Source organism: Eurosta solidaginis, chromosome 4 (assembly GCF_040869045.1).
Source record: "Eurosta solidaginis isolate ZX-2024a chromosome 4, ASM4086904v1, whole genome shotgun sequence".
Taxonomy (NCBI): Eukaryota; Metazoa; Arthropoda; class Insecta; order Diptera; family Tephritidae; genus Eurosta; species Eurosta solidaginis.
Window position 1 is genome coordinate 228,850,670 of NC_090322.1, and position 12,594 is coordinate 228,863,263.

Consider the following 12,594-nt stretch of genomic DNA (forward strand, 5'->3'; position numbering starts at 1 on the left):
AGGGAAAAGCCTCTGCCATACCTGAGCGACGCAGAGAATGTGAACCGGATCGATTTATTTTATTTAGGTGATATCGTAGACTACAGTGTCCTCTCTCGTATAGTACCCAGTTAGTGTTCGTAGGTCCTCTCTGTTTAGAATAATGAGTTTGAGTAGTACTGTCGTTGCTGGTAGTATAAACAATTTGGTCTGTCCATGCCATGTACATTCAATCCAGTGTTATCTGAACTGCTTTCTTTCCCAGTTATTTAAGGTTTCCCCAGGGTGTGCCTTTGTGAGTCCAAAAGACCATAGAATGCTGCTATAGCACACCGCTTGGGTAGGTTATCTGCCTGCTCAAACAGCTACACAACGGCCAAACGCGCCAAGCGTTAACCGCCTATTAATTATGATAACGATAAAGTCTATGCCTACGAGAATTCCTCAAGATTTGGACTGTCCCATTTTAAGTGTGAGTAACTGTATGTATGATAGTATGTAAGAATTTAATGTTTTATTCGCACACTTTCAGCCCAGCAAATTACTATAAAAGCCAGAACGCATAGCCAGCGTTTACATTAAATCTTGTGCAACTAACAAAAGAGACGCGTATAAAACCCCACGCACTGAAATAAACCGAAACAGCAAAAATTGGCATACAAATATTAAAATTTTAATAAATCACAGTTTTTTGAATTTTTAAAAAGATTTATCTCTATAAACTGAACTTGAAAAAATGTGTCGCCTAAGGGAAGTTAACACTGTGTTTACACTTCTTACCCTCTGCTGTTACGTGTTTACTTACGCGCAAGCAGCGATCGGCAATAATTCACAGCGCTCCAATAATCAATATACAACAAACTTTCAGCAACAACAACAACAACAAAGTGATACAACGTCTTCTACGTACTCGAATAATCAAAATCAATTTTCACATAATAATCATGTAAGCAGTAGCAGTGGTATTCAACAACAACAACATCCACATCAGGAGCCAGTAACTGAAAAACATGTTTTAGATCGTTTCAATCATCGTTTTCCGGATGGAAGCTATGAATTCCGTTAATGAATTAGCTGATGGCACAGCCCGCTATGAACGCGGCTATTTTTTGATCTTCGATAAAGTTAAGACTTTGGTTGTTGTGGGTTATTATTCATATCGTCAAAGTGATGGAAGTTACCTGACTGTTTTCTATAATGCCGATCAAAATGGTTAACAGACAGAATCAATGTGAGTATGATATTATTATTTTATTATTTTTGTTAATGAGGGGTCTAAAGCGATTTAGACCGTCTCGTAGCAAAGTGCGCCAGTCATCCATTCTTAGCGTTTATTAAGGACAATTACGCGCAACAAAAGAAGACCCAAGTCTTCCGCAAACTGTTTGTCCCAACTACGTGGAGGTCTCCTTTTGTCATTTACATGGTATACTTTTAAGGCCTTTGCCTTTGAGCTATCATTCGCCGCATTTTTGTTCATATCTGCGTAAAGCTCGTACTGCCCATCCCTTATTGCCGTAGTAATTTGTTAGCAATTTGTTAGCATCACGGAAAGAACCAAGGGCCATTCCATCTACCTTCGACATCGCCCTTGATTCTGACTGATACGTGAGGTCAGGTATGATGAGTGAGTTACAAAAATACGTAAAAAGTCAAGCCAGTTATCTCTGTTTCGCCACAACTTACGCCAAATAGGAACACAAAAGGAGATCCAGTCCTTCAACACCTCTCTCCCTCAATTGAGTATAGGTCTCCGCTTACATCTGCTTCCGAATACGGGTATAGGTATGAATACATCTTGGGTCGGTGCTCGTCTTCATCCATTCGCATAACATGACTTAGACAGCGAAGCCCTTGGACTTTTATTCGCTGTACTATATCCACATTAAATTTTATGCAGGTCGTCATTAAACCTCCTTCGATACACAGCTTTGACATAACGGTGAGAACCATAAATATTCCGGAAAAATTATATCTCGAATACTCCAAGGGCCTTTCCGTCTCCTTTCGAAAATTTCCATGTTTTCGAGCAAAAATCAGATCAAGTTTGTTAAGGTATTTATCAAGTGTTACCCTTAATAAAGTTACGAATAAGATGAATATAAAAAATATAGAATATTTAATTATTATAAGCCGGTGTTAAGCTCATGAATTCTTAATATAAGTATAAAATTGAACACACCATTGAAACAAACAAACATAGCCTAATTTAATTAACGCGAACAAATCTTTAATTTTATCAGGTTCAAATTATCTGATTGCTCTTTACAATACGTTTAGGCTAATTTAAATAAGAAAACCTGATTACTCATTGATAAAAGTATTAATCAAATGTTTGTGCTTATGTTTGTGGGTGAATGTGAGAAAAAAGAAAGTGGCGAGCTTCAGTTAGTAACATGGTTGCCACATCCCCCATTTTTTTTTTTTTTTTCTGAGAGCAAAAAAGTACAGGCATTAACCAAAGATTGCGCTCAAATCGTGTAATAGTTCAAGTTTTAGTGTGTAATCGGTTTTTATATCATCAGCTTTTCACTGAATTTACCTTAACTCAATTTGTACATGACAATCTCAAAAGCTCAATGAAATAGCCAAACTAGCAGGAAAGACAGCAGATAAACAAACCTAATATGGTCCATTTTTATTAATATGAGCCAAAGCGGAAACCGTAGTGCTGCGAGAGCTCACTATTGGGTTTGAGAAGCTAACAAATTTCATTATATTTATTCTATTTCATTCAGTTATCGAGGTCCACGTAATTTGATATACAAATTTTTCATTTTGATTGGGGCTTCCACAACTTAGTTGTCGTACGCTTTTGAAAAATGGGCTATTATACTCTCGAGAGATGAGATATAGTATTGCAAATTCATCAGCCGCGTGGGCGCCTGTAGTTATATTTAACAGGGACGTGAACCAGCTTTTAATCGGCAAAGTTTTTGCTGTTCCAATAACTGAACATTAATCGAACTGAAATTGTCCACAATTATTAGATGCGAACCGAACCGGACCATTTTCGTAATGGTTCGATCGTTTATACAATCAATTTTTTATCGATATATTAGTTTTCTTTGATAGTTGACTATTTACATTATAAATCTCGTCAAAATTCAGTACCGATGAATAAATTGACGAAATAGACAGTAATGGGGCCAAGTTCAAAATCAGATCTTGAATAGATGAAATAAAATTGTTTGGTAATACAAAAAGTGTAGTAAACTTTCGGAAAAACTACACAGTAAAAAGATTTGAGGTTTGAGTAGAGATGGCGTTTTCCAAAATCCCTTTTTGTTCTTTCTGGCCTTCGAGGAAAGACGAAGGTCCAGGCAAAAACAACTTCAAAAAATTAATAAACAACAAAGAAAATGAAAGAATTTCTGCTTTGTGTTGGTTTATTTTCGTTTTATTTCTGAACCGTTGACCCGAAAGCGAAAGCCAGGTTCAAAATAAACTTATTCAAGCGTGCAAAATGCTTCGAACCTCTGAACCGTACCTATCACACACTTTGTTTCTGCCAGACATTGGTTTACCTATGTTACCTATAGAAAAATGGATCCTCTCCAGTTTTCACTCTCCATCCCATTTTCTCTTAAATTTTAGCATTCATTTTCCTCCTTATTTTTCTCCATACCTTATTTCATTTTTCTCCCTCCAAACGCTTTTCCCTTCCACTCCGCTACCACTGCTCCTCTCACTCACACTTTCTCTCTCTCCACCACTTCGAAATTCACACCCACTCTCTCTCCCACTCCCTCACCAACTCCCTCTCCTACTCCCACTCTAACTCCAATTCCGATTCCCATTCCCGCTTCCACTTCCATTCGACACCTCCACACCACTCCCATATATAGAATCTCTTTACCAAATGATTCAATACCTGTTTCAAATAATTGCGGAGATGAAGCGTTTTTACATTTTTTTTTAATAGCGGGCGTGGCACCGCCCACTTTTTGAATTTTTTTTCGCCTAAACCTTCCATCAACAATGAACGAACGAAACAAAACAAAATTATTGGAATCGGTGAAGCCGTTTTTTGAGATTTAGCTAATGTTGTCTAGATTCTAACCTTGTTTTTATCGAATGTTGGGCACGACGGGATGACATTTTGTGTTATGGATAGCGAAGTCGTAATTATTCGTTCTTGTTCGATATCGAATTACGGAAACCAACGCAGTATTTTGGGAAGAGAGCATATGAAATCTTTTACCTGATGAAGTAGCGCTGAACAAACTAACTAGGAGTAAGGGCTTAGAGTTGCTGCTGTATATGTCTTGATTTATCTCCTTTATGGTTCACTTTGTATAATGATGGCGGCCACAGTGGTGTGCTGGTAGCGTACACCGCCTACCGCACCGAAGATCCTGGGTTCACGCCCCGGGCAAAGCAAAATCAAGAATTATATAAAAAAATTTTTTCAATTAGAAGAAATTATTCTAAGCGGGGGTCCGCCCCTCGGAAGCGTTTGGCAACACTCTGAGTGTATTTCTGCCATAAAAGGTCTCAGTGAAAACATATCTGCTTGGAGATGTCGTTCGTATTCGACATAAAACAAGTTGGTCCCGTTCCGCCAATTTGTAGGTAAAATTAAAAAGGAGCACGAGGCAAATTGGAAGAGAAGCTCGACCTAAAATCTCTTCGGGGGTTATCGCGCCTTACATTTATTTATTTATATTTTATACAGTTGTTTTGAAAAGTATGTAGATAATAGTTTAATCAAACTAGCTCACTTCTTTAAACAAAACTCTATTTTTTTTTACCGACACCCTTATTGGTAGATCTATAGCCTTCTAACTAGTACTAAAAATGAGAAGCGTTAGGTAATAATATATATATCTTTTTTCTTTATGCCACCTCCTTTTCTATTCAATTGTATTGGGTATTTAAAATGTCCATGCTGATTTCTTTATTAATATTTTTTTTCTTTTCTTTTTTCAGCCATTACTCCTCAGGTGTATCCCAACTTACCACGGTCAATTGAGGTGCCAAAATTCAAGGAAACTACCGACTATGCTACAGAGGGATCTAACAAGTTTCGAACTTAGACACATACCATCAGTATTAATTTAATAATTGTATTTTTATTTAATGAAAAAAACTCGAATTAAAAAATATAAAAGCGAAGTTACACGGAAATTCAAAAATTTGTTTGTTATTGTACTTAGTCGATTCTGAAAAGATTTTCCTTAACTACCTACTTGCTTTATTGGCGCTTAACAGTTTACATGGTTATGGGCGTCCAACAAGTCGCTTCTTCGCTCTGCCAACTGGCGCCAATTGGTCAACCAAGGGAGTTTAAATCGTTTTCCACCTGTCCTTCCAGCGGAGTGGGGGGCCTAGCCAGCGTAGCCGCTGCATTTTAATTCGCGGGACTATGTTGATGTCGGCGTAAAGCTCGTACAGCTCATCATTAAATTTTCTTCGGTGCTCGCCATAGTGTAGAAGCCCATAAATCTTTCGAACAACTTTTCTCTCGAACACTCCCAGATCCGTTTCATCGAATGTTGTCATGGTCTATGCTTCTGCTCCATATAGCAGGCGGGTACGATAAGTGACTTGTAGAGCATAATTTCCAGTCCAAAGGAGGATTTATTGGCAAGAGTTATTCTTCGCTGGCTTCCAGAGCTGATGTTGTTGCTTGTGTTAATGCTGGTTTCCAAATGAACGAAGTATTTTACTATTTCAAAATTATGGCTGCCAACTGTAGCGTGGTTTCTAAAGCGCATATGCGCTGACTCTTTCCTCGATGACAGCAAGTACTTCATTTTGTCTTCATTCACCTTCAATCCCAAATTTTCCGCTTCTTTTTTCAGTTTGGAGTAAGCAGAAGTTAAGGTATTCAGACCGATGATATCAATGTCATCAGCATACGCCTGCAATTGCACGCTTTTATAGTATACTATTCCAGTGCGGTTAAGTTCTGCAGCTAGTATAATTTTCTCTAGCATCAAATTAAAAAAATCGCATGATAGGGGGTCACCCTGTCTGAAGCCTCATTTAGTTTTGAACGGCTCGGAGAGGTCCTGCCAAATACTGACTGAGCTGATGGTGTTGCTCAACGTCGTTTTGCACAGACGTATAAGTTTTGTTTGTTCACAGATAAATCCAGAGAAATACAAATGGATTGATACGCATGTCTACTCTAAGTCCACAGTTGTCCTCGCAAAGAAATCCGAACTGAATGGCAAAGTGCGCAGTAATATCTACTCAGAATATTTTTAGCTCGTTAAGTATAAGGCTTGCGAGCCATCTTCTTCTTATAGCGATGTAGGCACTCCACGAATGTTCTGGAAAGAGTTATCGATGTTGATGGTCCTTTGTTGGATATAAATTTGGTACGTTTCGGTAATAAGCCCTATTTGGATACCAGCCTCTCCAACTCGAGAGCGATTTAAAAATAAATAAATCCAAGGCGCTATACCTCTGAAGAGAATTCGGGACTAGCTTCACTTTAGATATACACTCAGAGTGCTTGCCAATTGCCAAGTTACAAGAACAAACTGAAACCTCCTATCAAAAACCAGGATCGACGTTATAAAATAACGCAGCCCTCTTGGCAAACATTAAAGATTCCTAGACCTCTTTTAACTACTTGATGCTTCCAAATCTTAGATCTGTATCACTCCTAATAACTAGACTTATAGCCTGGCGAACGCCGAACACGAGCAAAGAACATGCTCGATCGTTTCCTTTTGCAGCCAGCTTGTGACGCCAGAAAGCAGTGGCCAATGAGATCACCCATCAGTCACCTCTTTTTAGTGATAAGCGTCACTTTGCTAATCTAAGGTCGTAAGAGCTCCACATGATTTTGGATACTTTACGCCTCGCGCTTAGTTCCACGTCTTTCCTGCGTTTTCCACGTCTTTCCCAATCTGATTGAGACGTCTACGTACAAGCTTCTTGGGATGCATCTTTGGTGGCTTATCAGCTTTTTTCATTTCCAGCTATTCCCATATACCCGGGGATCCAATGTGGATGTACATTTCTTCCGACCCCTTCTAGGAAGGCATTTACTATCACCTAATCTTACTTAACATTCACGCACGTTACCATCTTGCAGAACATACTCACAAGATAAATTACAACATTAAAACACAATGGCTTGCGTTCCAAAAATCACATAATTCTTTATTACATCCTTTGCATAAACAGTCGATCTTTAATACTGTCAAATTTTATTAGCTTTGCCAATTTATTCGTTACGAGGTCTACACGGCTGTTCATTTGAACAATATTGCACTGAGATAAATATAAAACATTTGGTTAAAAAAAAAATTTACTTAGTACTTTGCCAAAATATCTCCCTTACCTTCAGTCACTCGGAAGCCCAGCTCATCTGCAATGTAAAAAATTAAATTGAATTGATTCCGTGTCGGATCTACTGGCGTCGAATAATAGCCCGTTTGCACATAAATGACCTTATTGCCAATACGTTTCTTCGTTATCCTCTTGTGATCGATGAGCCCATTACTCAAGCGCAATCTGCGTGGGAAATTTGAATAATATTACGATTTATAAAAACAGATACAACAGGAGAAACCACTTAAGATATTTTGTGCTCTTACTTATATTCGATGATACCGTTCTCTGAGATTATTTGGTAATTTTCCAAAACCTGCACATTAGCGCCGCCTCCTGATATTGGCGTCGTGGTTGTAGGACGTGGTGGCCGTGTTGGTCGTGGACGTGGAGTAATTGTTGGTAGCTATAAAATTAATGCGCAACAAAAAGTATTCAAGGAATAGGAAGGATGTTAGTCGAAATATTGTTGTACTTACGGTTGGTGGTCGGCGTGTTGTTGTTATTGGTCGTAAAGTGGGTTGCACCCATTGTATTGGATAAAATGGTGGATAATACAATTGAGGTAACACATCATCTTCTCGCGAGTCATCTTTTGGTGGATAAACAGTGACTTGCTCCTCGTGCTGCGGTAAGTAATAGTCTTTCGCTACTTGAGCTGGTTCCTGGCCCTTTTCCTCATGGCTATGACCTACCACAGTAGGCGTGGGAGCTACTTTGGATGGCTCTCGGTGAACTGATTCATGATTGTGTCCTGAGTGCTGAGCAGACCAATCGTTTGCAGGTATCGTTGATTCTTTTTTCGATGATTCGCTTGCAAAGGCGGTCACACTTAGTAACAATGCCAGGATTACGCGACTCAGAATCATTTTTTTCTTTTATTATTATAAAAGCAAAACAAAACCTAAAAACTTAGTCCTTCACTTATTAGATCTTTAAACCGCTACCACTAACCGAATTTCCTTGTGTGCTATAGATAACTGTTGTCGGGTGAAAGTATCTGTGGTTACAACTTGTGGCAGCCTTTTATATGTCGCTTCACAAAGAATTTTTGGCAAGTTCCTTGCACATACACAGCCAATGACATACATTTACATATTTAGATTAAGAATCGCATGGATCTGTAATAGCGGTCAACAATGGGTTCATATATATATGTTCGTAAGTATGCATGTCATGATTGTTTTATGAATACGGAGGGACTAACAAATGTTGGGTTAACTGATTTAATAATTAGAGCTTTCTCAGAGAGACTATATATATATTTTTATACTAAGCATGCTTTGCACACAAAGTATATTAACTTTGATTGGATAACGGTTTGTTGTACAGGTATAAAGGAATCGAAATAGATATAGACTTCCATATATCAAAATCATCTTACTTACTTACTTACTTAATTGGCGCTTAACCGTCTAAACGGTTATGGCCGTCCAACAAGGCGCGCCAGTGGTTCCTGCGCTCCGCCAACCGGCCCCAATTGGTAACACCAAGGGAGTTTAAAACGTGTTCCATCAAAATCATCAGTATCGAAAAAAAATTTTATTGAGCCATGTCCGTCCGTCCGTCCGTCTGTCCGTTAAGACGATAACTTGAGTAAATATGAAGATATCTTCGCCAAATATGGTACAAGAGCATATGGACCCAGAATAGATTGGTATTGAATCGGATGATAACCACGCCCTCTTTTTATATATATAACATTTTGGAAAACACCAAAAAAACCTGATTATTTAGTAAATAATACACCTAGAATGCTGAAATTTGACATGTGGACTGACATTGGGACTCTTGATAAAAATTTGGAAACATTTTTTAAAATGGGCGTGGCACCTCCCACTTGTGATAAAATCAATTTTACAAATATTTTTAATCATAAATAAAAAATCGTTAAACCTATCGTAACAAAATTCGGTAGAGAGGTTGCCTTTACTATAAGGAATCCTTTGAAGAATACTTAACGAAATCGGTTAATGACCACGCCCACTTTTATATAAAAGATTTTGAAAAGGGTCGTGGACGAATAAAATAAGCTATATCTTTGCAAAAAAGAACTTTATAACAATGGTATTTCATTTCCCAAGTGGATTTATAACAATAAATAGGAAAACCCTCAAATTTTAAAAAATGGGCGTAGCACTGCCCCTTCTATGACTAAGCAATTTTCTATGTTTCGAGAGCCATAACTCGAAGAAAAATTTACATATCGTAACTAAATTGGGTGCACATATTTTCCTTATAGCAGAAAATATTTACAGTAAAAATGGACGGGATCGTTTAAAGACCACGGCAACTTAGATATAAAACAAATTTAAAAGGTTTAAAAGGGTCGTAGACTAGAATAATAAGCTATAACTTAGCAAAAAAATGTTTTGAATCAATGATATTTCACTTATCAAGTTTTACTGTAAGAGGAAATGGAGAGACATTTTTTTTTAAACGGGTGGTGCCACGTGTTATGTAGAAAAGTAATTTATCTGAAATGTGTAATTGAAGATCACGCTGAGTATATAATATTCGGTTACACCCGAACTTAGACACCTTTACTTGTTTTAAATTAAAAACAGCATGTTAGCAAATGAATAGGATACAAAATATGTTGGCAAGTATTTTTCTTGAATAGTGAGAATGTATATAAGAGTGTGTCGTGAAATTTTGTATGTGAATGGGAATGGACGAAATAAGTTTCAATTGCTAAGTCCTCAGTTCCTTTAATTTACAAACGCAACATCTTGCGTATTGTGACGATGCCATGCATAATATTGCCTTGAACGCATCTGTGTGAAAAGCTTCATTGTGGCTCGGTCATAAGAAAGATGGAAAATTAACGCTTATTTAAAGTTATTTTAAATAGCTTGGAAGATATTCAGACTGAGACGGCCGACGTGCTCCGACTACCACACCGAAGATCCTGAGTTCACGCGTCTTGAAAAGCAACAGAAACAGTTTAGAAACAAGTTTTTTCAATTAGAAGAAAATTGTTCTAAGCGGGGTCGCCCCCCGGCAGTGTTTGGTAAGAACTCCGAGTGTATTTCTGCCATGAAAAGCTCTCAGTGAAAACTCATCTGCCTTGCAGATGCCGTTCGGAGTCGGCATAAAACAAGTTGGTACCGTCCCGCCAATTTGTAGGAAAAATTAAAAGGAGCACGACGCAATTTGGAAGAGAAGCTCGGCCTTAAATCTCTTTGGAGGTTATCGCCCCTTACATATCTTTCTTTTTTTAGTTTTCATTTAACGAGATTATCCACATTTGGATACTTAGCTTCTAATCAGTAATCATTCTACGGATTTCGTGTATTGTTCCTATCAGTGAACATCCTTCTTTTCTGAGGCGACGATCCAACATTCCTCTTAGTACCAGTGGTGTTTTCGGTATCTCTCAGACCCTATGTTGTCGATAGAGGCAGAACGTAGTGATTGTGATATTAAAAAAAGAAAAGGAAGCCGAAAAGGCCTGAATATGAGGAAGTTCAGTAGAAACACTAACCGAGAATGCAAACAAAAATTTTGCCAGGTGCCGAATAATTTTAAGCAAGCGTCAAATTTCTGTAGTTATAATATGGCAACCTAGGCGGTGGAGAAACGTACGCCTAGTTCCGAGTCGAGTTCTTTGTGTTTAGTACTTCCCTACAAAAAAATAATAAAATAATATTGTTATATATATTTATTTAGTTCCACTCAATTATGCCGAACTTTTATCAGTCCTTCCGCTTCAATTTGAATGTATGCACAAGTTTTGTGCGCCCATTGCATTTGTTTTGATTTTCGAGTGGATACACTCATATATATTTGAATGTTTATATATTTGAATGTTTAAAATAATTACTCCCCCAAAATCAACAATGAGGCATCATTAAGAACAAAAACAATAAATTTATGCATTTCCTTTCATTGATTTGGTCACTTCAGCTGAATTTCTTCAAAAACCCTTCGTCAAATTAATTTATTAAAGCATTTACACAAACAAACTTACAAGCTATATTATTCTTAATTTGTATCTTAATTCGTTTGGCAAAATACTTCCCATAATTAAATATTTGCTTTTTATGAAAAAATTGTAATTTTCTTCAAAAATTTTGTTTTTATTTGATGAAATCAGTTTCCAGTTAAGATACAACTAATTAATTGTGTCAAAAGCTTCTTGCATTCTTTCGCTGCTTTAGACCGTATTTTTATATGTATGTATGTATTTACTGGCGGTCACTGTGGTGTGATGGTAGCGTGCTCCGCCTACCAAACCGTATGTCCTGGGTTCACACCCCGGGCAAGCAATATCAAAATTTTAGAAATAAGGTTTTTTAATTAGAAGAAAATTTTTCTAAGCGGGGTCGCCCCTCGGCAGTGTTTGGCAAGCGCTCCGGTTGTATTTCTGCCATGAAAAGCTCTCAGTGAAAACTCATCTGCCTTGCAGATGCCGTTCGGAGTCGGCATAAAACATGTAGGTCCCGTCCGGCCAATTTGTAGGGAAAATCAAGAGGAGCACGACGCAAATTGGAAGAAAAGGTCGGCCTAAAGTCTCTTCGGAGGATATTGCGCCTTACATTTATTTTTTTTATTTTTATGTATTTACGTCTATCGATGCAAAGCCCAAGATGTTTTTAAGGAGGCTCGTAAAATATTATTACTTACATAAATATGGCAGTTACAGTTAGCCGGTAGGATGGGGATCGACTTTTAAACCATAATCCATATACACACATACGCATACGCACGAAGCTGTAATAGTGAAAGCTACAAATTCCAAAAGAACTGTTAAAAATAACATTAAAACACCGTTTCCAATAAAATATGAATCGACCAAAAGATATTTATGGCAAAACATCCTCGTATTTCTCCTAAAAATAAGTTTTTTATGATAATTTTTTTTGGACCAGCAGAGCTCACAGAGTATATTAACTTTGATTGGATAACGGTTGGTTGTACAGGTATAAAGGAATCGAGATAGATATAGACTTCCATATATCAAAATCATCAGTATCGAAAAAAAAATTTGATTGAGCCATGTCCGTTCGTCCGTTAACACGATAACTTGAGTAAATTTTGAGGTATCTTGATGAAATTTGGTATGTAGGTTCCTGGGCACTCATCTCAGATCACTATTTAAAATGAACGACGGACTCTAACCACGCCCACTTTTTCGATATCGAAAATTTTGAAAAACGGAAAAAGTGCGATAATTCATTACCAAAGACGGATAAAGCGAAGAAACTGGTAGGTTACGCAGAATAGAAAATTAGAAAAATTTTGGGCAATGGGCGTGGCACCGCCCACTTTTAAAAGAAGGTAATTTAAAAGTTTTGCACGCCGTAATTTGGCAGTCGT

General features: G+C 37.6%; 1 protein-coding gene across 1 annotated transcript; it reads left to right on the forward strand.

The window, feature by feature from the left end:
* Positions 1–319: 319 nt before the first annotated feature.
* On the forward strand, positions 320–5,117 carry Cpr12A (Cuticular protein 12A). The gene is given in 5 exon segments (XM_067784962.1): positions 320–451; positions 512–1,042; positions 1,044–1,193; positions 1,195–1,210; positions 4,912–5,117. Coding segments are annotated over 4 exon segments (600 nt in total). The 5' UTR covers positions 320–451; positions 512–715; the 3' UTR covers positions 5,019–5,117.
* The last annotated feature ends 7,477 nt before the right edge of the window (positions 5,118–12,594 follow it).